The sequence below is a fragment of the Nuphar pumila genome, chromosome 13 (genome assembly GCF_984573655.1).
Source record: "Nuphar pumila chromosome 13, dmNupPumi1.hap1.1, whole genome shotgun sequence".
Taxonomy (NCBI): Eukaryota; Viridiplantae; Streptophyta; class Magnoliopsida; order Nymphaeales; family Nymphaeaceae; genus Nuphar; species Nuphar pumila.
Genome location: NC_143261.1, coordinates 7,482,171 through 7,504,118, shown reverse-complemented (window position 1 = coordinate 7,504,118; position 21,948 = coordinate 7,482,171). Strand labels below are relative to the sequence as shown.

General features: G+C 36.6%; 2 protein-coding genes across 5 annotated transcripts in view; one reads left to right on the top strand and one right to left on the bottom strand.

The window, feature by feature from the left end:
• The first annotated feature begins 4,592 nt into the window (after positions 1-4,592).
• Positions 4,593-15,645, top strand: LOC149817650 (protein-ribulosamine 3-kinase, chloroplastic-like). Its single transcript, XM_089985724.1, has 8 exons — positions 4,593-4,711; positions 4,788-4,941; positions 5,752-5,842; positions 5,963-6,037; positions 6,102-6,206; positions 6,508-6,626; positions 15,169-15,245; positions 15,458-15,645. Exons 1-6 carry the CDS (start codon positions 4,609-4,611, stop codon positions 6,556-6,558), a joined length of 579 nt encoding a protein of 192 aa, XP_089841850.1. The 5' UTR covers positions 4,593-4,608; the 3' UTR covers positions 6,559-6,626; positions 15,169-15,245; positions 15,458-15,645.
• Positions 15,646-18,141: 2,496 nt separating this feature from the next.
• The window catches only part of PFC1 (Ribosomal RNA adenine dimethylase family protein), a 44,924-nt gene continuing 41,117 nt past the window's right edge, over positions 18,142-21,948 (bottom strand). For 2 of the 4 annotated variants that reach the window (XM_089985718.1, XM_089985720.1), the window contains 4 exons: positions 19,719-19,802; positions 18,706-18,816; positions 18,398-18,622; positions 18,142-18,298 (listed from right to left, as the gene is read on the bottom strand). In XM_089985718.1, the coding sequence (XP_089841844.1) occupies positions 18,551-18,622; positions 18,706-18,816; positions 19,719-19,802 (267 nt within the window). In that variant the 3' untranslated portion in view covers positions 18,142-18,298; positions 18,398-18,550. Of the gene's footprint in view, positions 18,316-18,397; positions 18,623-18,705; positions 18,817-19,718; positions 19,803-21,948 lie in introns of all 4 variants that reach the window. The other 2 variants (XM_089985719.1, XM_089985721.1) reach the window with 2 other exon arrangements.

The window sequence follows — 21,948 nt, the reverse complement described above, 5'->3', positions numbered from 1 at the left end:
GTATGCATATGAATAAGACTTAAGGTCGCACATACCTCGCGGTTGAAAATCGTGTTAGGGGTATCCCCTCAGTTAATGACTGTGTTGGGGCAGACTGAATGAGGTCGGGTACATACTCTCGTAGTGCTGAGGCACGGACTGCCTGAATGGCATGGTTATATCTGTCCAAGTAATTGTAAGACTGGCAGACCCCTTCAGGAATTATGCTCACTGTGGAATGACAGTGATGGTACAACCTTGAGTGACACGTATTTTACTTTGGACCTGATAGAGTCCACGATGGTCTCAATCACTCATGGGTTTTGGGGTCGTGGTTATCCTTAAGATCTAAGGATTGAACCCAACTACTGCAAGTAGAGGATGCATCCGAATATGGGCCTAGTAGGGTTCTCCCAGTTGAAACACACTGCCCTACTATGGATAGGGTGAACAGGCCTCTAGGGTATCTAAAATACATATAATAATCAACCCCCAGAACGTCGAGTTGATGCCTGGACAATTGCTTCACCCGCGTACCAAGGGTGGAAGAGGTTAAATATCAAAACAATGCATTAGCTCAGGTTCAGCGATTCTTGAATGCATGAGTGGATGGACGTTGTTGAGTTAGTTCTGCATAACCTTTGTGAATGTGTCACGATCGGTATACGACTGGACCGACTGGGTAAAGACCCATGTTGTATCCGCACGGCTAAGCGAAGCTCGATGAGTTGTCCTTAGATGCGTGAGATACGGATGTGCCAAGTATGAAGACTTGAGCTAGACATCCCTTTGAGACCCAGAAGAGGTTAAGGCTAAGTCGTGGAGACTTAAGTGGTTATTCGAATCACAGCCCTTAAGAGGCTTGCTCTAAGTCATGAAGACTTGAGTGGATGTTCAACTCATAGCCCTGAGGAGGCTCTTGCGATATATGCTAAGTTATGGAGGCTTGAGCGTCGTTATTACGAATTGCGACCCTGAGTGGTCAACGTATTGCTTGAGTTGAATGGTTATATGATTGCTTGCTTACCAGACCATCAGTGGTTCTGACCCCGTTTAATGGGAATTTCAGGTGTTGGATCTGTGTGGTGATATGCGGAACAAGACGGCATCGAGTTCTAGGGTTTCTCTAGACAGAGTTGTACTGTTTCCTTTTATTAAACCTATATTGCTTTTTCAAGCAGTGATGTTGTAATAAACATGTGGTTTTCAATAAAATGGAACACTTCGGTGGTTAATGAGTGGCTTGGCCACATACCTGCAACGTGCTCAGAGTTTTCTAAAACCGACGACTCATTATCGTCTGATTCCGCTGCTAAAACACTTTTTAAGTTTCGCTGCAAAGAAAAAAAAAAGAAATTCATGAAAATTTTATCCTAGCTTTGTTTTGGAAATCCGGGGCGTTACAGACTGCTTGCAAACTACAGATTGTCATCCTCGTCAGCAGCTACATCCTCATCCTTCTTGTCAACAGTTAGAACCATGGATGACAAACTGATGTTTTGTCACCATCGATCCAGTCTTTAGGTTCAAACAAAAGCATCATGAGGTAATCATTTGTCTAATCCTTCATTGTGCTTAAGATGATTCTACTAACTATGTGAAGGCAATGGGGTGGTTGTTGAACAAACCCAAACTGTCAGACCACTCGAATCCCCATTCAACGCTCAACTTCATTTATGTTGTTCAACCAAATGTCCCTCCTGATGATGTCTTTCGTAGGGGCACCACGTTACCTACAGAACAAAGTTTCATTCATGATTAATCATATATCAGATTATTTATAAAAATATAAGGAATTGTTTGAAGAATACTTATATATGCCATGGTCAACAGGGGCAACATTGCAGTGCATTGGGCCCTTTGCATATGAGAAGCCAATGCTCTTCAATCATTTTCCTTCTCTTTGTTGCATGATCGACTCTATGTTGCAAGACATAGAAATTCAGTGAGATATTCATGTCTCAGGGGCCTTCTAATGGATATGTGCGCTTATGTTCAAACCTGCAAAGATCAATACAAGGATTAATACAGATTAATATATAATATAGTACATCAATAATGTTAAATAATGTTTGAGTATAAATAAAAAGTTTAGGTACAATGAATGAATAAATACCTCTAACAACACCAACATGATGGAGATGTTAAGTCTTTCATGCCTCACATTGCTTAAACTAGCATATAGGTGTGCAAGTGTGGTTGTTCTCCACGTGTATTCATTAATGTAATATAGGTCATGCAACAATTTCAAGTATAATTCATGGATCATATTCTTACCAGTGTTGATGAATAAGCATATGTCAAAAAAAGTAGAGTAAGAATGCTCTCTCATCATTGTTCACCCTATGACCATCCTTCCTTCTAAGATGTGGTAGCTTCCCCTTCATTATCCTCCCCTTGTTGGGATCACAATGATTCCTCAACTATAATAACTTGAGCCTTTCACCTTCGAATACATCTTCCTTCGCTGCTAGATAAAGAAGATTGAAGCACTTGAAATCTTTTTACCGATGTGTACTAACTAGCTTCTCATGACCCTTAAATTTAGTGATTTGTGTCATGTCCTTCAATGTAATGGTTATCTCAATAAAACAGAAATGTATTTGTTGACGGATTTCAGAACTACATAATGAACTTTAGGAGACCGTGACCGATGTTTCATGGTGTAATCTTAAAAAAACAATTAAAATGTATCTGATCAAACCACTTTATCGCTTTCTCTATTAGTTTTAGAATCCATTCGTGTGCTTGAAACTAATAAAATCAATGCATGAGGCTTGTTGGATCCAATGAATCTTGTCCATGTGGATCCTATAGTCATAATTTGGTTGGATTCAGTCAAATATCACAAATTAATTATTGAATATAGGATTCAATCTTAAATCATAATTATATATGATAAATTAATCATTGAATTATCATATTCAAAGAACTTGTCTTATAAACATGCTTATACACAAAAGTAACATTTTAAAAATTAAATTGCAAGATTCAATCTAGTTGTCCTAGAAGCATTCTTCACACATATATGATAAATTAATTAATCAATTACAATATTCAAACTAGTTATTCAAAAAATATGCTTCAAACATAGATAATAAAATAATTAATGAATTACAATACTCAATATAGTTATTTTATAAACATGTTTACAGACATATGAATATAATATTTTAAAAATTGAATTGCAAGATTCAATATAGTTATCATAAAAATATGTTTCACACATACATGACACACTAATCAATCAATAACAATATTCAAACTAATTATCTTAAAAATATGTTTCAAATATATATGACAAATTAATCAATGAATAACAAATAAAGATAGTACTTGTCCATAGGCATCAGACTTGGTTTGTTGTTGTGACCTCTTTCTCGAAGCATGCGCTTGGAGCTTAGTCCATATTTGTAAATTTAGTAAAATATTTGTGATGTTATGACATATTTTAGTTATAAAAAGTTCACAAATTTAGTTATTGAACTTCGTAATATATGTGTAAATTTAATAATATATTTGTGATGTTATAACAAGTTTCAGTTACAATAAGTTTGCAATTTGGTCATGCAATTTAATAAAATAATTATAATGTTACAAAAGGTTTCAGTTATACAAAGTTCACAAATTTAGTCAAGCAAACATTGTGAGGTACACAAAAAAATGTGTAAATCTACCTTTTAATGAGAGTTTGTGATTCCCGAAGAGTGTACCAATATATCATACGGACTTTAGAAGGTTTGCTTGTGCAAAGAGTTAAAGGATCCTAAAGAAGTCCAACATTTGCCAATTTGAACATGGGTGGATTTAAAAAATTATAGAGCATTTCAAAAAATGTCATTTTGTCATATAGTATGATCATTTTCCTTAAAAATAAACATGCTTAATCAGACTCCAAACTCAATATCCATTTTCTACCCAAACTAGTTGTCAAGTGAACTCCGGTTGAGCTTGTTTATCAAACCAAATATGCTCGGTCAGCATTTTACCTAACTGAGCTTGACCTTTTCACCAGCGGCGATGCTTGTTCTGCAGCCCCGTTTGGATGTCAAGGTAGCCAAAGCAATGTTGTTTTTTTCTTTTTCTTTTTCCCTGATAAAAGTCGATTATCTCTGTGCGATAACCACACTCAAAAGTCGAAGCTGTTCAAACTTCAAAGTGTTCCATTACCATTTGATTGCGACGTCACATTGAATGGTTTGGTTCTGCTTCTTACTAAACAAACAATGTGGATCACATCTGTAACAGTCTAAAGAATTAGAAATTTCTTTTGAGTAAAAAGTGATTTCTACTCATTAGTTCCGTACCTTCGTTAGTATGCCTATATTAACCTAAACGAAAACATAATGTACTTTACTTGTATCTCTTACAATACATACCACCAAACCGTTTAGACTTGGCTACTTCACAAACACACTGGACTTTTCTCAGAAGGCACAAACAAACCGAACTTATCAAACATATAAATGTACTGCCCGGGTTTGGTGGTTTTAGCCTTTTAGGAGGTGGGTAGTTTGGAATATGCACGACATTTACAAACGGTCACCATTTTGTTGGGGGTGCGGGGATAAGTGTTGGGGGTGCGGGGATAAGACGTTAAGGCGAGAGTCGGTGAGGACACTGAAGAGGATGGGACACGCGGGGCTGCTCTCTTCTTCCTCATCGTGCTTCTCTCTCCCTCATCTCTCCGTTCGGACGAGACCAACCGCCGTTGGCCGCAAACCAGTAGCAAGTAAGCTTCCCCTTTCATTCATCATCTTCATGAGCCATCTTTTTCAGATTGATGCTATGACTTATTGAGATGGCAGTGGCGGGTTCCAGCAACGACCCAATTCGAGAATGGATCCTTACAGAGGGGAAAGCAACGAAGATCACGAGGATCAGTTCTGTGGGTGGGGGGTGCATCGATCTTGCTAATCGATACGATACCGACGCTGGGTCCTTCTTTGTCAAGACTAACAGGTGAGTTCTTGACATGGTTACATATTTGAGTGTAGATGGTTGTTTGGTTCTGAGGAGTTGAAGTGCTTCTTTGGCTTTTTTGAGTATTTATTAGGGTATCATTTTGTGGGTCGTCATCATATTCAACGTTTGGGCCGATCTACATGGTTTTCTTCATCATTTTAAGAGGGTTTGGGTGGTTGGTGCTTAATAGTTGTAGGTTTGGATATGGGCATGGAGAGGAATAGGTGGAGCTGGTGATTGATAGGAAAAGATGCAAATTCAGCATTTGGGGTGGATGATGGGATGCTAATTTGAACCTTAAGTGTTCATTGGATGCACACACTTATCCAGAAAACTGGGATAAGTTGAGATATTGCACTGCGGAGCACAATGTAACATTGAACTTGCTCCCTTGTCATCTTGGTTGTATATTCTCCCTTTTCATGATGCCTCCTGAGTTCAACTTTGTGAATTTGGTTTTCGCATTTCCGTTATTCTCTTCAAGGTCATTAGTTGTTTGTTTATCTATGTTTTGTGTAGCAAGCATATCCTCCAAAAAAAGAGCACCAAGAGGTTGGGGATCTATGTCATGAATATTCCAACTGAATCTTCGTTTACTTTACTGTGTTGTTATATTTTTTTCTTCTTTTTTGTCCCCTTTTTTCAACTGAGCGTCCATTGATATTTCCATGAAAAATTTATTGATATTTAACAATGAAGAATAGCACATGTAGATGCTTGTAGACGTGTATTTTCTCATAAGTTGTATCTATTTCAAATTGTTGTTACCTGTAAACAGAAATTGCTGCTACTGTATATGTATACCAGGAGCATTGGACCATTAATGTTTGAAGGGGAGGCTTTAGGTCTTAGTGCAATGTACGACACGAACTCTATTTGTGTGCCTCGTCCTTTTAAGGTGGGGAATTCTATAACCAATTGTTACATTATATATATTTCTAATTCCAGAATCGTATTATTTTAATAATTGCCTGCAGGCGGGGTATTAATGACTGGATTTTCTTTTGATGTTATGAAGGTTGGCTCACTACCACAAGGGGGCTCCTACATCATTATGGAGTTTATTGAATTTGTCTCATCTATAGGAAATCAGGTTATATTCTTTTGATCCTTGGAACACTGATATGTATCCCATTTTAACCTTTTTCAGTGCTCAGGCAATGCTAGGAAGGAAGCTTGCTGAAATGCATAAAGCTGGAAAATCCGATAAAGGTTTTGGATTTTCTGTTAACAATACCATTGTCTGGTGCAATTCCAATCAGGTACACTATTAATTTTGATCATAAAGATGGTTCAGTTCAAGTTATTGGCTATTCTCGTGGGGTCTTCTAGAAAATAAACAGATGTTTATATTCCTATATACTTATAAAATAGAATTCCTTGACTGTTATTCTTTATTTTATGCACAAGGTTCAGATGAAAAATTCTCCCTTATATGCACGAAGTCTAGATGTAAATCTTACAAATGTACTTTTATTCGCTCCTGTGATCTTTAGCATTTAATGGAAATTTTTATTGTTATCCTGAAAGTATTTTATATTTATTCATCTGTTTTTACTGCAGTACACCACAGATAAACACTTGATCCTCAGATTGGGTCCAATTTTTTGCTGAGCCTAGGTTGGGCTACCAGTTAAACTTAGCCCAACAACAATATGGGGATTCCACCATCTATGAGAAAGGTAAGCCATTATTGGAGATAATTGAGTAGCATTAGTTCTTTGCAAACAAACATACATACATTCTAGACAAATTGTGAAAGAAATACATCAGTTCTGTTAAGTTAGGTCACTTTCTTTTGAAACTCATTTTTCGACATGGTGCAAACATGAAATCCATGCCTTTTAAAACTAGTTTATGTATTTTTCATATGAATTTTTTTCTACAGAAAGACAACCTATGTGTGGAGTGAATTTACTCTCTTGCAATATGGCAGGGCAAAGGCTGATAAAGAGTATGCACAAACTGTTTGAAAATGTTGTAATTGAGCCATGTTTGCTTCATGGAGATTTGTGGAGTGGAAATGTCGGCTCTGACAAGAATGTGTAATGAAATGGTGGTCTTCAACAAATGCACGAATAACTCACAAACAAGTGTCTATTGGAGACACTACAAGCATGACCCTTGAAAGGGTATAAAAGGAAGAACACTTGAAAAATAAATAATACTTTATTCATGAACAAAATGCTTAAGAAGCATAGTTATTTACATTGAAGGGGTTCACCCCTATATATACAAAAAAGTGGAAGAGAGAGGAGAGCTCATTTTGTGCTCTCCAAAAGAGACGTTGGACTGTAGTCCAACGTCTCTTATTATAGTTGTTGAACTACAGTCCAACAACATTTATTATAGCTGTTGGACTACAGTCCAACAACTATTTGCACAGTCAAGTTCCAACAGGAACTTGACTGGATCAAATATCTAGTTTCTATTGAACTAGATGCTAAAAAAGAAAATAAAGAAAAATAGAAAAAGAAAATAATAAAAGAAAATATAATAATATTAAATTATATATATATATATATTACAGTTTACATTTTAACACTCCCCCTCAAACTTACGATATAATGAGCGAAAGTTTGTCTAAGAGGAAGTGAAATCTGGGAGCAGCGAGAGGCTTGGTGAAGAAGTCTGCTAATTGATATTCTGATGTAACATATGGCAGATCAATGGTTTCATGTAAGTATTCCTCTCTGACATAGTGACAGTCCATCTCAATGTGTTTAGTGCGCTCATGGAATGTCCGGTTGCTTGCAATGTAGATCGCACTTTTGTTGTCACAACACATCTTTGAAGCTTGCATTACTTTAGCTCCCATATCCGCTAGCAATCGTCTGAGCCAAACAACCTCCATAGTGGTGGTTGCCATGGCTCTGTATTCAGCTTCGGTGGAGGAAAGAGAGACTTTCTGCTGCTTCTTGCACCTCCACGAAATTAAGGCTTCACCTAGGAACACACAAAAACCAGTAGTTGAATGTCTATTATTGGGATCACCTCCCCAGTCAGCATCAATATATGCAATTAAATTTAATGAAGATGAAGCAGACAAGAAGAGTCCTCGTGAAAGAGAGGATTTTGAGTATCTAATAATATGCAAAATTGCTCCCATATGCACAGAGGTGGGAGCATGCTGAAACTGACTGGTTGTATGAACCACATGAGTTATATCTGGCCTAGTAATGGAAAGATAAGAAAGAGCTCCAACAAGCTGTCTATAAGGAGTAGGATCATCAAGGAGTTCTCCATCATCAATTTTCATTTTAACATTGACAACTTCTGGAGTGTCTACTTTCTTATCATCTGTAATTCCAGACCTGGAAACGATATCAAAAGCAAATTTAGATTGAGATATCAAATACCCCCGAGGGGAATAAGCAACTTCAATGCCTAAAAAATATCTTAATAAACCTAAGTCAGTCATTTCAAAGTGAGTTTTAAGAAGAGATTTGATATTTGCAACTCCCTGTTTGTCGCCTCCGGTGATGATCATATCGTCCACATAGAGAAGAATAATAATGATGCCTGCATCAGATTTCTTAACAAACAAAGCAGTGTCAGTTAAATAAGGTTGAAAACCAATATCAAGCATAACATGACTAAATCGGTCATACCAGGCTTTTGGAGCCTGTTTAAGACCATAAAGAGCTTTTTCTAGACGAAGAGCTTTACCCTTAGGGATACTAATACCGGGTGGGGCTTCCATGTATACTTCTTCAACGAGATTCTCATTCAGGAAAGCATTTTTGACATCTAATTGAAAGATAGGCCATGTTCTAATGGAGGCCAAGGCTATTAAAGTTCTAACAGTGGTCATACGTGCCACATGAGAAAATGTTTCTTCATAATCGATGCCATACTCTTGGGCATATCCTTTTGCTACTAAGCGGGCCTTATATCTTTCCAGGGTCCCATCACTTTTGATTTTGACTTTGTATACCCACCTACAGCCTATAGGTTTCTTACCTGGAGGGATATCTTGGATCGTCCAAGTATTGGCCTTTTCTAGTGCATCCAATTCTATTTTCATGGCTTCTATCCATTCTATATGATTTTTGGCTTGAGAATAGGATGCTGGTTCAACATATGATTGTATTAATGTAATGGCGGCCCTATACCTGGGTGAAAAAGATTCATACGACACAAATTTTTCTGGAGGTCTAGCGATTCTAGACGTTCTTCTAGGTGAGACTTCAGAGTATTTTTGTAATGCACATGGAAGATTTTGCTCTCTACGTCTTGAATATTGTAGACTAACATCCCTATGGATTTGCTCTTCATTATCATCATTTTCAACAACAATAGGACTTTGATCATTGTCAAGGTCACATCCAACATCACATTCATTGGATTTTGAAGTTGGATCAATTAAAAACGAGTATTCAGTGGCATCCTTGGATTTTTCAAATTCAAAGAAGCTTTCTTTTTCCAAAAAAGATACATTTCTTGACACATATAATTTGTCATTTTGAAAATCGAAACACCTGTAGCCTTTTTTATTGCACGAGGAGAGAGTTTGTCATTTTTGTTGGTGAAAACAAAACATTTGCATCCAAAGACTCTTAATCTAGAATAATCTGGAGTTAAATTAACAAGCTTTTCTATTGGAGTTGTATTCTTTAATAAGGAAGATGGCATCCTATTAATGAGGTAGGTGGCAGTTAGGACCGTTTCAGCCCAAAAACTTTTTGGAACTTGATTTGCAATTAGCAATGTCCTAGTAGTCTCCATAATGTGCCGATGTTTGCGTTCGGCTAGGCCATTCTGATGTGGAGTGTGTAGACATGATCTTTGATGTGTAATACCATGTAAATTGAGATAGTCTTTGAATTCGTTGGACATAATCTCTCCCCCTGAATCAGTGCGAAAAACGGAAATATCATTTTGAAACTTATTTTTAACCATTTTATGAAATATTTGGAAGTTAGCAAAGACATCAGATTTATCTTTAAGAAAATAAATCCAAGTATGTCTAGAAAAGTCATCAACAAAAGTGACATAATATGTATAACCACCTTTGGAAATAACTGGTGCGGGGCCCCAAACATCCGAATTGTATTAACTCAAGTGGTCGTGAGGAAACAAAAGTTCTACTAAGAAATGGTAACCTTTTCATTTTGCCAAGAATGCAGTCTTTACAAGAGAAATTTTCAGAATTACAAAATTTTTCCAAACTTGGAAAATATTGAATTTTAGACATATAAGGATGGCCAAGTCTTTTGTGCCATAAATCAAATTCTAATTTCTGAATATTATAACAAAATGCATTCTTGGGTAATTCCAAAAAGTCCATGTAATAGAGTCCTCCTTCTCTATGGCCTTTCCCAATCAGCTTCCCTGACTGGCGATGCTGTACCCAACAAGTATGAGAAAAGAAGGATATATTACATCCATAATCAGATATTTGCGAGACAGATAAGAGATTCAAATTAAGTTTAGGGATATATCTAACTTCTGGGATAACTTTTTTTTTGGATTTTTGAAGATTTTCAAAACATCCTATTCATTTTACTTCAAGAGATGTGCCATCGGCTGTAAAAACCTTTGACACACTTGAGTTATTTTTAAGACATTCGGATAGACTATTAACATTTGGGGTCATGTGAAAAGAAGCACCAGAATCTAAAAGCCAAGGAAAGTTACCTGGACCGGAGAAAGATGCAACTGCCGCTCCAGTTGAGGCTTCGGTTGAGGAGGATACCCCTTTGAGAAGAGGTTGAAGGATTTCCATCAGTTGAGCCATAGACATAGGTGCATCTTGATCTTTTGACTCGGATTCAACAAATGCAACTCTTTTTTCTTCTCTTCTTTTTAACTTTGGACATTGAGGCCTATAGTGCCCCGGTTCATGACAATGATGACAAATAACTTTTCTTTTATCAAAGTCGCCGTTTTGCCTTCCAAAATGAGACGGCTTGTAAGTACGAGTATGATTCCTCGGTCTAGATACAGCTAAAACTGAGTCATCATCAACTTTTGGAGTACTTTTTCTAAGTCTATTTTCTTCCATAGTGAGCTCTTCTATAGTATCAACAATAAAAAGAATTTTTCCACGATGTAATAGGGCCGATTTAGTGGATTCAAACTCCGGCCTTAGACCATTCACAAATTGATAGAAATGTTCCATATCGAGTTGCTTTTGGCGAAGCTCGATATCTTCGGCACAATGCCATTTGGACTCAAGAAGAGCCAACTCTTCCCAAAGTTCAGACAACTCATTATAATATTCTCGAATAGTTTTATCTTTTTGAGTCATTGTCCGAACTTTGTCTTGTAAATTGCATACATGTGCAATATCTTTAAGGGAATACATGTTTTTGAGGTATTCCCAAGCCTTATCGGCATCTCAAACTTAGCTAGACTAGAGCATTTTTTAATGTCTATGCTATTGATGAGCCATGACATAATTTTTGCATGCCCTATCCTCCACTCTTTCCATTTCTTTTCATAAGTGGCTAACGCCTTACTCTTCTCTTCTTCCGTTAGAGGAACCTCTTTATCACCCTTTTTCTTGGTAAGAGATAGTTTAGGTTCCAAATCGGAACCATCCACTATACCCCATAAACCTTTTCCCCAAATGTGGTGCTTCATAATCGAAGCCCACATTACATAGTTAGTATCATTTAGCTTCATAGGAATGATGGTGATCTTATCATTGTCATCCATCTTTTACAAGGGTAAGAGAGGAATAAATAGGAGGAGAGAGAGAGAGAGAGAGAAAAATAAAAAGAAAAGAAAAAGAGTAGACAAGGGAATAAGAGAGGATATAAAACCAAAAATTTTTGTAGCACAAGTTCGCCTTTCTTCAAACAAATCTTCTTGAGCCAAGAACAAGGTGATGAAACACCTTTTGTAAATGTGGCACGGAAATCGAGGCAGAAGCACTTCAAGATCTAAGGATTTCGTAGCTCTGATACCATGTAATGAAATGGTGGTCTTCAACAAATGCACGAATAACTCACAAACAAGTGTCTATTGGAGACACTACAAGCATGACCCTTGAAAGGGTATAAAAGGAAGAACACTTGAAAAATAAATAATACTTTATTCATAAACAAAATGCTTAAGAAGCATAGTTATTTACATTGAAGGGGTTCACCCCTATATATACAAAAAAGTGGAAGAGAGAGGAGAGCTCATTTTGAGCTCTCCAAAAGAGACGTAGTCCAACGTCTCTTATTATAGCTGTTGAACTACAGTCCAACAACATTTATTATAGTTGCAGTCCAACAGCTATTTGCACAGTCAAGTTCCAACAGGAACTTGACTGGATCAAATATCTAGTTTCTATTGAACTAGATGCTAAAAAAGAAAATAAAGAAAAATAGAAAAAGAAAATATAATAATATTAAATAATATATATATATATATATTACAGTTTACATTTTAACAGAATGGTGATCCCGTTATACTGGATCCAGCTTGCTACTGTAAGTGATGATTTTTTCCTCTTCAGTTATTCTCATTAACAATCATTATACTTGATGAAATTCTGCAATTAATTTCCGAGCCTCCTATGTGAATTATTGCGCTCAACAGCGATGAGAATCTTCATTGTGTTGTGATACCAGATGTGTTTTGGGCTCTTATTAATAAATTGGTGGTGCTGACTTTTGGCATTTGCAGTTTCCCTCAGCAAAATGCGCTCATGTGCAACTTGATTTTGCCTGGTTTAAGTCATTTGTTCTTTCTTCTTGTTGTGGAACCTGCTTTCTTCTGTTTTAAATCTTTTACCAAGCCAAGCCACTTAGAAAATGGACCCTGAGATTGACCTTTCTAAAAAAGGGAAAAGGTTGATGTGATCCTCAAGTCAATGTGTGTATCTTGCCTTGATTATTTTTTTACGTGATTATGTAAAAGAATACATTAATATCATATGGGGCCTTTTTGTCTTTAATTTTATTGCTGTCGCCACCACCACAACCTCCACTTTGAAGGAAATAAAAAGTGTTAATAAATTGAGGATATAGTTGAAAATCTATTGTCGAATAATAGAGCACAAAAAGGTACCTGTCTCCTCTTTTTTTGTTTTTCTTTTTGTGTGTGTTAATATGTGCAGGTTATTGATATGACCCACAGAAAATAGAGTGCAATGGCATTCTAAAGAAGTTCCAGGATGACATCTTTCAAACAACAAAAGAATGGGAGTGTACCACACCATCTTCTTTAGAATGATAAAACCTATTAAATGTGCCTAGTCATGTCAAGTACATCCAAGAAAATGATTTCAATCATCAGTTTTATAATTGAACCTACAAGAAGTACACTAATTGCTTGTGGATCAATTATCGTTTGCCAGTGGTGATTTTTTTCATGGAGAATCATTTTACAAATTCATGTGGCAGTAACTATAAAAAATGATAAATATGGACACTCAACTGACACGTTAGGTCATCACTCGTGGTCTATGTCACACGGACTCGGCTAGGGAGGCGCTGCACCCAAGTCGACACGTCCCGACACGGGTGCGGCTTAGGACACGGCCCGGACTCGGTCAACGAATTGAGGCCGAGTCCGTCCTCGTTTTGGACTCGGTCAATGTTGATCGAGTCTATATTCGTCTATTTTAGGGTGAAAAAACTTTAAAAAATTGAATTTTTTATATATTTTTAAAATTATATATATATATATATATATATATATATATATATATATATATATATATATATATATATATATATATATATATATATATATACTGTGCACAATGCACAGTCACTGCTGTGCTGTGCACAGACTGTGTGTATGCACAGTCACGATTTTTTTTAAATAAATAAATAAATAATATATATATATATATATATATATATATAACCGAGTCCCGTGTCCAAAATTTTTAAAATTGCGCCACACCCGTGTCGCACCCGCACCCGCACCCATGTGACATAGCTCGTGGTTTATATCAAGGAGCAGTCTGTTAATCACTTGCAGATGGCCAGTGAGAGCCAGATAGCTCCTTTGGATAACCTGCCTGCCATCTGTAGTTAAAAGTTAAAACTTCTGACATAGTTGGTATCAATTAAAAAGATGAAGAAAATTTTACTTTTTTCTCAAAAAATAAAATAAAAAGATTTCATTGCCTCAAACTTGTTGAGCTAGCAAAGAAATTGTTGGATGGTCTCTGAATTCAGATGTAAAGGCCCTTATCTGTATTTTTTTTCCCAAGTTGTGGATGAATGCCTTGTTTTGTGACTTTTTTCCTAATCCATCTTTTATATCCTTGAAATGAATCATCTGAAAGGCAGGACAACAGTAGCAAGCTACCTTATCTGCAAGGGGGAGTAAAACCTGTATTTAGACAAAATCTCAACTCATGTTTCTTGTAGAACATAATCTAGAATTCTATAATCCTTGGTGAGGGAAGGAATACATCATATCTGATGGTCAAAACCATGTTGAGATCATCTGTTAATGATCAGAAGATCAATGTCAAAAATCATGGACTCGATCCATCTCCTGCAAAAATTCCATTACAGTGTATAGTTTGTTCTTTTTTGTCAAAAAATTGATTTAATGTCATTTAAATAACAAAATTTCAATACTTGATCAGTTTTTAGAAACTTATTTCTTCAATAAACCATATCTGAAACATTCAAGGTTTTATTTCTCCATTTATTTTTTCCATCCAAACCACTAATGTTGGAGATTTAAAGATTTCAGTGGTACAAGACATTTCCCATTTTCAATTGTAAGGCCGCTGAAGCACATGGTATTTAGTAATTGATTTCATGTTTCTGAGAGAGCTCTATTCTTTGCTCATATTGCCACTTCCAAATATTCCTTGACTATTTTACCTGAGTATCAGTTTCCAGAACAGTTTTAGGGCATCCTTGCCTAAGATGTTGCCCCAAAGGGGTTTGGCACAGTAGGATGGGGCCTAAGCCGCTAGGCAGGCGGTCTAGGTTCAAATCCTATGGGTGTCACCCCTTGCGCAAGCTGAAGTGTGGCGACTCCCTGGGGGCAAGGGGGAAGCCCACTAAGTTTTGCGCTGCCACAACAGTGATCATAAGTATGGCAGGCAGAGCTAGCGCGGCTAGGTCTCTGATCCTGGGGGTGGTTTCTCCATGTAAATATCAAAAAAAAAAAAAGAGCTTGCCTAAGATATTACACTAGTTATATCAATCTTCTCTATTCCTTTGTCATCACATATTTCTCTCTAATTTTGCATCAGTATTCAATCAAAACCTGTGCTGACACGTTCACGTGTGTTATTTGTACGTTGTGTAGATGGCCATAATGAGGAGGAATTTGGAATGTCATGGTGCGCAGGATTTGGGAGTTCCTTCTACAATGCCTATTTTGAGGTACTAATTCTGTACATGTGCCTCGCTGCATTTGTTCCCAATGAGTGAGTGAAGTTTATTTTCACGATATAGATTCGCCGGTCATTTAGCAACTACTGCTGAAGACCAAAATTAGAGAATCATTTCTTGGGTAACAAGCATTTGTTTGTGAGGTTTTATGTTCCACTTTCAGTGACTTGTCTTTTCCTGGGATGGTAAATGTTCTTGTGCAGGTGATGCCAAGACAGCCAGGCTATACGGAGAGAAGGGATCTGTATATGTTGTATCATTACTTTAACCACTACAATCTCTTTGGTTCAGGGTATCGATCATCCTCCATGTCTATAATCGATAATTACTGTCATATGTTGAAAGCATAAATCTTGTATTGTTATCTGAGTAGCAGAGTTTTCTGATGCCCTCCGTGTCCTTTCATTCATGGTATTTGTTTAGCAGAAAAATGATGCTGGGAACAGTTCTGGGTTTGTCTTGGATGAACCCATGATCTGCACTGTTGGCCTTTAAATTTAAATGTTCAGGTCACACGTGTTCACACCCACGCACACACACAAATGATGATGATGATCAATCGTTTTAAATTAAAAAACTGTATTATTTTTTTTTGGGAAGTGCAAGTTTTTTTTTTGAAAGGCAAACTGGGGTTAGGCCGAACCCCCACCAGTTATTATTCAACGTACCATTGGGTTTTGAACCTGCAACATCCTACCACAAGGAGACGTGCACATACAGCTCCTACCAACCCCGCGGAGCCCCCGTTGGTGGGATGTGAAGTTTTATTGGTGCTATGATTATTTCCAGTTAGCGACAGTATTTAAGATCAATGTAAATGTAAAAGTAAATTGATGTGTTTATCTAAAATCTCTATAATTTTTATATTTTCTTCATGTCCAAAATCATAAATAGTCAGCATTGAAATGCCCTTTTTACCCTTTCCATGCGCGGAACTGATGAAGTCCATGAGATATGTCGTTCTGCTCTTTGGGTACTGCATATGCCCACTTAAAATGAGGTTCACACGTTTTTTTTTTGCGAACTTTATTATGTTCTTATAAAATTATATGCTAACCTTTTGTTAAACTTGAACAAAAATGAGAAAGTCATATATTTTATGCTGACTTGAGGGAGCCCGCACATATTTTATGTGGATTTTCTTAAGTGTGCATAAAATATATGAGGATTTCTTCAAGTTTACATAAAATATATGCAGGCTTCTTCGGAAGTTCAGATATAATTTTATGCGAATTTCATTCATGAAGTCCGCAAAAACAAATGTATAGACCTAATGCGGGACCCGTGGAGTGATATAATGCTTGAACTTCATCAGTTTCGTGCATACGAGAGGTAAAAGAGACATTTCAATGTTGGCTATTGTGATTTTGGACATGGGAAAAATATCATAAATTGTGACATTTTCAGGGAAACATGTCATTTTTATTTTCCGGTTTAAGATCAACATGCCTACCCTTTTCCATCTTCAAGCTAATACTAGTTGCTATATCTAGTGTTCGGAAAGGAAAAAGGAGAAAGCTTTGCCATAGGAGTAATGATAAATAGCAACGAAGACATTTCCCATGGTATCCTTTAGTGAGACTATAGAGGTAATACAGCAGCCAATGTTTACAGCAACTCTGCAATGACCCTTCATCCCAAGATGAATGGACAAAGCCTCAATAAACTATACTGTTCCAATTTATTTTGTGTGGAAGGACCATCAAGTGATCATTAAACCAAAAATTTTAAGTTCGTCTGTGCACCTGAGTGAGCATGGACTTTTTGGGAGATGGTAAGTCTGTGTGGGAATGCAAAATTTTGGTGATCACAGAACACTAATTGAGTGGAACATTGCCAACTTCTCGTGTTTGATCCCGTGTCATGTCTAGAATTTTAAACTACCAACTCTGGTGAAGTATCTACAGATGACGAGCCGCTATGGGTGAAAAGGTCTTGAAATTTCTTGATGTAGAGATGAGTTTCCTTCATGTCAACGCGAAAATGGTTGTCCTGCATTGGCATGCAGAAGACCCAGCAGATCATCACTCCATCTAGACCACGCACGCACCCCTCGACCTCCATGAATGGAATGATATTTTGGACGGGCTAGCTAAATAAGGGTTGCCCATCTAACAGTCTAACACTTGAAAAGTACATTTTTTTTTGTTCATTTAGTTATATTGTAAATCAATTCATTGTCCCTCGCGTTCACTGGCCACAACACCTATTATAAGCAGTCTAACAATTTAGACCCCAAGAATCCACAAATGCATTAGGCGAACAAACAAGTGTGAAAATGAAACAAAAACTTTACCTTGCCTGATACAGGAAACCACCAGGAATATCCAACAAGCTTGGCGACTCCTTGGGTTGAGGAGTAAGCGCTCGGAGTTTTTACGCTGCCAGGACAGCGACCGATAAGGCAGGCAGAGCCAGCATGATTAGGTCTCTGTTATTGGGGCGGTTTCTCAGAGTAAAAAAAAAACAAGGCATTAAATGGGTTCACTCAGTCTCTGTCACAAATATCACCCATATTTTGGAAATATCACAACTTTATCATGGTATTTTTAAAGGCTGATTAAATAGTGGAAAATGTGATTCAAAATATCTCCTGTTTTGAAATATCACCTGTTTATTGTGATTTAACATGATATAAAAATGATTTTGTAATAAATTTTATATTATTTATAATTTACAATTACATATATATTTTATATATGCTGATCTTTTACCAAGATATTTCCAAGAAAAAACTAGAATTTTCAAAATATCGCGGGATTTTGCCACAATTTTCCTGAGGATACGATTTGTGACATTGAACTCAGTAGGATGGCTCCTAACCACATAATTTATGCAACAAAGGAAATATAAGCTACCGTACCCGAAGGACAGCATATCAGGATAATAGAAGAATAGCCATTTATCTTTCATCCCAAGAGTCATATACATAAGTCGTAACAAAAAGGCAGGTTAACCTCCTCTTCTCTTCAAAGTTTTCATTATCTCCAAAAGATTTGTCCAGGATACAGCAAATAGCTCCAACAGTCGTTCCAAAGTGTATCCTGAAAAACATGTGAATCTGGTAGGAGAAAAAGACTACTTTTTTTTTAAGGTAGAAAAAAAGAAAAAGACAATACTTGCACTGAATATAGATGTTTCACCTTAGTCAGGTCTCGTCTGCGAGCATGGCTTGCATTTCAATATCTGTTGATTGAGGTATATCTCTTGCTGAATGATCATCAAAATATGGTGCCCCATTCTTCAGCTTTTACGAATTATTAACAATCAAGATACAAATGCTTAAACAGGTCCCATCAATTCTCCTCTTTGAACAGAAGATTGTGCAGCCCCACAAAATCATTCAGTGTAAGCTCTTCTGGCCGTGACTGCATTGCAGTCAGCAAGCGTCATAAAGCGCTAACAATACACCACATCAAATAGGAAAAGATGACACATAGTATGGACTTACCGTTACAGGAAGGCCCAGATTTTCAAGTGCATTTTCTATCTGAGTAGATGTTGACAAATGATGAAGTGATCTTCGTAGCATCTTACGCTTCCCATTAAATGCAGAATTCACCTGAAGATGGCAACCATAATAATTAAAATGAACATTAAAGAAAGTTACAATCACAAACAAATTTCCCAACATTACTTTGCCACCTGCAAAGGCTGGGATGCTGATGGATTGAATTATTTATAGATGGAGTGTAGAAATTTTCTCTCGATGGAGAAAAGGGAACCCTTGATCTTAATAGAAGACATCTTAAACTTTATGTAATTCACTTCACTGGTTGATAGTATGGGAGGCTGTGTCAAATGGTTTAAGCCACCTGGTTATATTCTCAAGCTTGTGACTGCGTTTATCTCATGTCACTTCATGAGAGACGAAATCAGTCCTCAAAAACCTCTATGATCCACTTCTGTCCACATGCTTTTACCCTTGATTTTTTATATAACAATTATATAAACGAATTCTAGTAGATTATCTCCCATAAATTTAAAATATTGAGATACATGAATGGCAATATTATTGACAATATTGTAGTGAAAAATTGAATATATTATAACAATATTGTAACAACACTGATGGGGTTTCCTCTTAAGAAATCTATATGGCAGAGTTCTAACACTCAAATTTGGAAAAACAAGTTATGAACTGACTAGTACAAATAAAAAAAAAATGGAGCAAATGCAATGAAGCTACATATGCCACTTTTTTCTCCCTTATACATGTGTACGCTTTTCTTTACCCTTTGCAACTTACAAGTCCAATAATTGATGATTACATGATAATCTATATTTTAAAAACCAAAACACTCAACTCAGTTCATAAGTTCATATAGTAATAGCTGAAGCTAAGTAGTTGACACTAAATCTGATAGCTCAGCTGTTTAACTCAATTATCAATACTCTACTGCAGTTATACTTGCCAATCAGAGTCATATAAAAATATACATAAAAGATTAGATAGTTATCAACCATTGAAAAGAAAGTTTTTGTTGAAGTGACTCGTGGATAATCTACTGGTTGCTTCAGTTTAAATGTAGCAACAGCCCCATCTACCTGCACATCACAAGAAAATGTCTTATATAGGATAGGCTCCAAGTTGCCAGCACTGCATTTGTGGATACTGCTATTTTAAGGCATGCTGGTAAAGTAATAATCACTAATATAATGCCAACTTCATAAAAACCTCATATAGACTACTCAAAGTATTTGAGTAAAAATGTGTATAAAATGCAGACAATTGAGGAGGAAAATTGCCATGATATTATGATTAGAAATAACATGTCCTTTAATTTTTTTCTCTCCTAGTCCTTTCAGGACGTTTTCTTTAGGAAAAGCAGTAGTAGTAGCACAAATGATAATGCTGAAGAAATATCAGTACACTGCCACGTTGACTACATCTTTTCACCTGTCTTCAGATTACACATAATGCCAATGTTGTCTGTATTGTAGTGTATCGTACGATACGTATCGTATCGATGCAAGAAAATGATACAATACATGCCTGTATCTCGATATGGGTGTGTATCGTACATGTATCATATGATACAGGACTGTAGCATACCATATAATACAGTACTTGCAGACTTTAAAAAGGGGAAAACCAAGGTTTTAAGCTTTTGGGTTTTAAAGGGCGTTTGAGGGCCAAAACCCTCATTCATATAGAACATACTAGAGATCTCCCCACGCACACTAGGAGCCATGAGACCCTTTTTTTGGGGGGGGGATCTTTGTGCTGGGAGGAGCTCTTCTATGCACTTTATGCTTATGTAGTGCCTTAGTGCCCTTTGTATTGTCCCTTAGTGGACTAGTGTATGTACTTGTGCACATTGTATTTTTGGTTTTCGCTTGTTTCGTTACATGGTATTAAAGCCATAGTGCTCTTGGACCTTTAGAGTGTGACCATTGTTAAAATGTATCTCTCTTTATGTAAATATTTACATATATATATAAAGAGAGATACATATACATATATATATCATGTATATATGTATATGTATCTATCTTTATATATATATGTAAATATGTATGTTTCTTTCTTTTCTTGTAAAACCCGCAAGGGTATTTTAGTCATTCCTCTTTTGCGCATATTCATAATTATGAATATGCTGTAATTCTTTTTACTTTTTCACTTTTCTTCTTTGTCTTTTTTCTTTTTCATTTTTTTTGTCCTTATTTTTCGTTGACTCAAAGTCAACTTGGAGGGCTCAACACTAGCTGTTGAGCCTCTCCAACGGTTAGAATTCTAACCGTTGGAGGGGCTCCAACAGCTAGTGGAGCCCCTCCAAGGCTCCTTCTCTTATTATAAATAGGGGAGTTCCCCCTTTGTATTCTTCACTTCTTGGAGCTTTTGTTCTCCAATCTTCTCAATAAAATTCTTTATATTTTGTATGCCTTTGTGCATTTGAGTTTTTTTATTGTACCTTTGTGTACATTTGTTCTAAGTGTTCTTGTGCATTTGTGCACATTGGTGGTGGTGTGCTCATCGCACACTTTATCTCATTTTTGAGATATTTTCACATGGTATCAGAGCTAGGCTTAAAGGAAAAGAAGATCGTGCTCTTTTTTTCTCTTCGTTGGAATACCTCGTAAAGCGTGCCATTAAGTTGTGGTGGTTGAAGTGAAGACTCAGCTCTTCATTCTATATTTTGGAAGCTTCCTACATCAAGAAGGGACTTATTTCGCATTGTGGTACACATTTATTTCTCTTTGTATCCTCTCTAATGGGCGAAAAGGATTCTCACTTCTCTCTTGGCTTCAAATTGAATGGAACGAATTATCATGTATGGGCCGGGAATATGGAGGCCCATATAAAAGGAAAGGGTCTTTGGGGATATGTTCAAGGAACTATTCCCGAACCCGTACAAAAAATTACTACCCTTGACAAAGGGGAGATCAAGGTTCTTGAGGGAGAAGAAAGAGAAAATGCCTTTGAAGATTACAATAAGAAGCATGAAGAATGGAAAATGAAAAACTAGAAAATACTCTCATGGTTCTTCTCTTCAGTTGAGACCAAAATTAATGCAAATATTCTTAAGTTCAAAAAGGCATGTCAAGTATGGGAATATCTTGAAAGAATGTATACTTCAAGAGATTTGTCCCATAAATACTATCTCCAAAAGAAGGCCTTAACCCTTCAACAAGGAGAAATGTCCGTTAGAGAGTATTTCGCCGAGTTATCCACTATTTGGGATGAGCTTGC

Bases quoted from the DNA above. Each gene is read 5' to 3' on its own strand.
- LOC149817650 (XM_089985724.1), top strand. From the start codon at position 4,609: ATGGGACACGCGGGGCTGCTCTCTTCTTCCTCATCGTGCTTCTCTCTC. The intron at 4,712-4,787 runs GTAAGCTTCCCC...TTGAGATGGCAG, and splicing joins TGGCCGCAAACCAGTAGCAA to TGGCGGGTTCCAGCAACGAC. The intron at 5,843-5,962 runs GTGGGGAATTCT...GATGTTATGAAG, and splicing joins GTGTGCCTCGTCCTTTTAAG to GTTGGCTCACTACCACAAGG.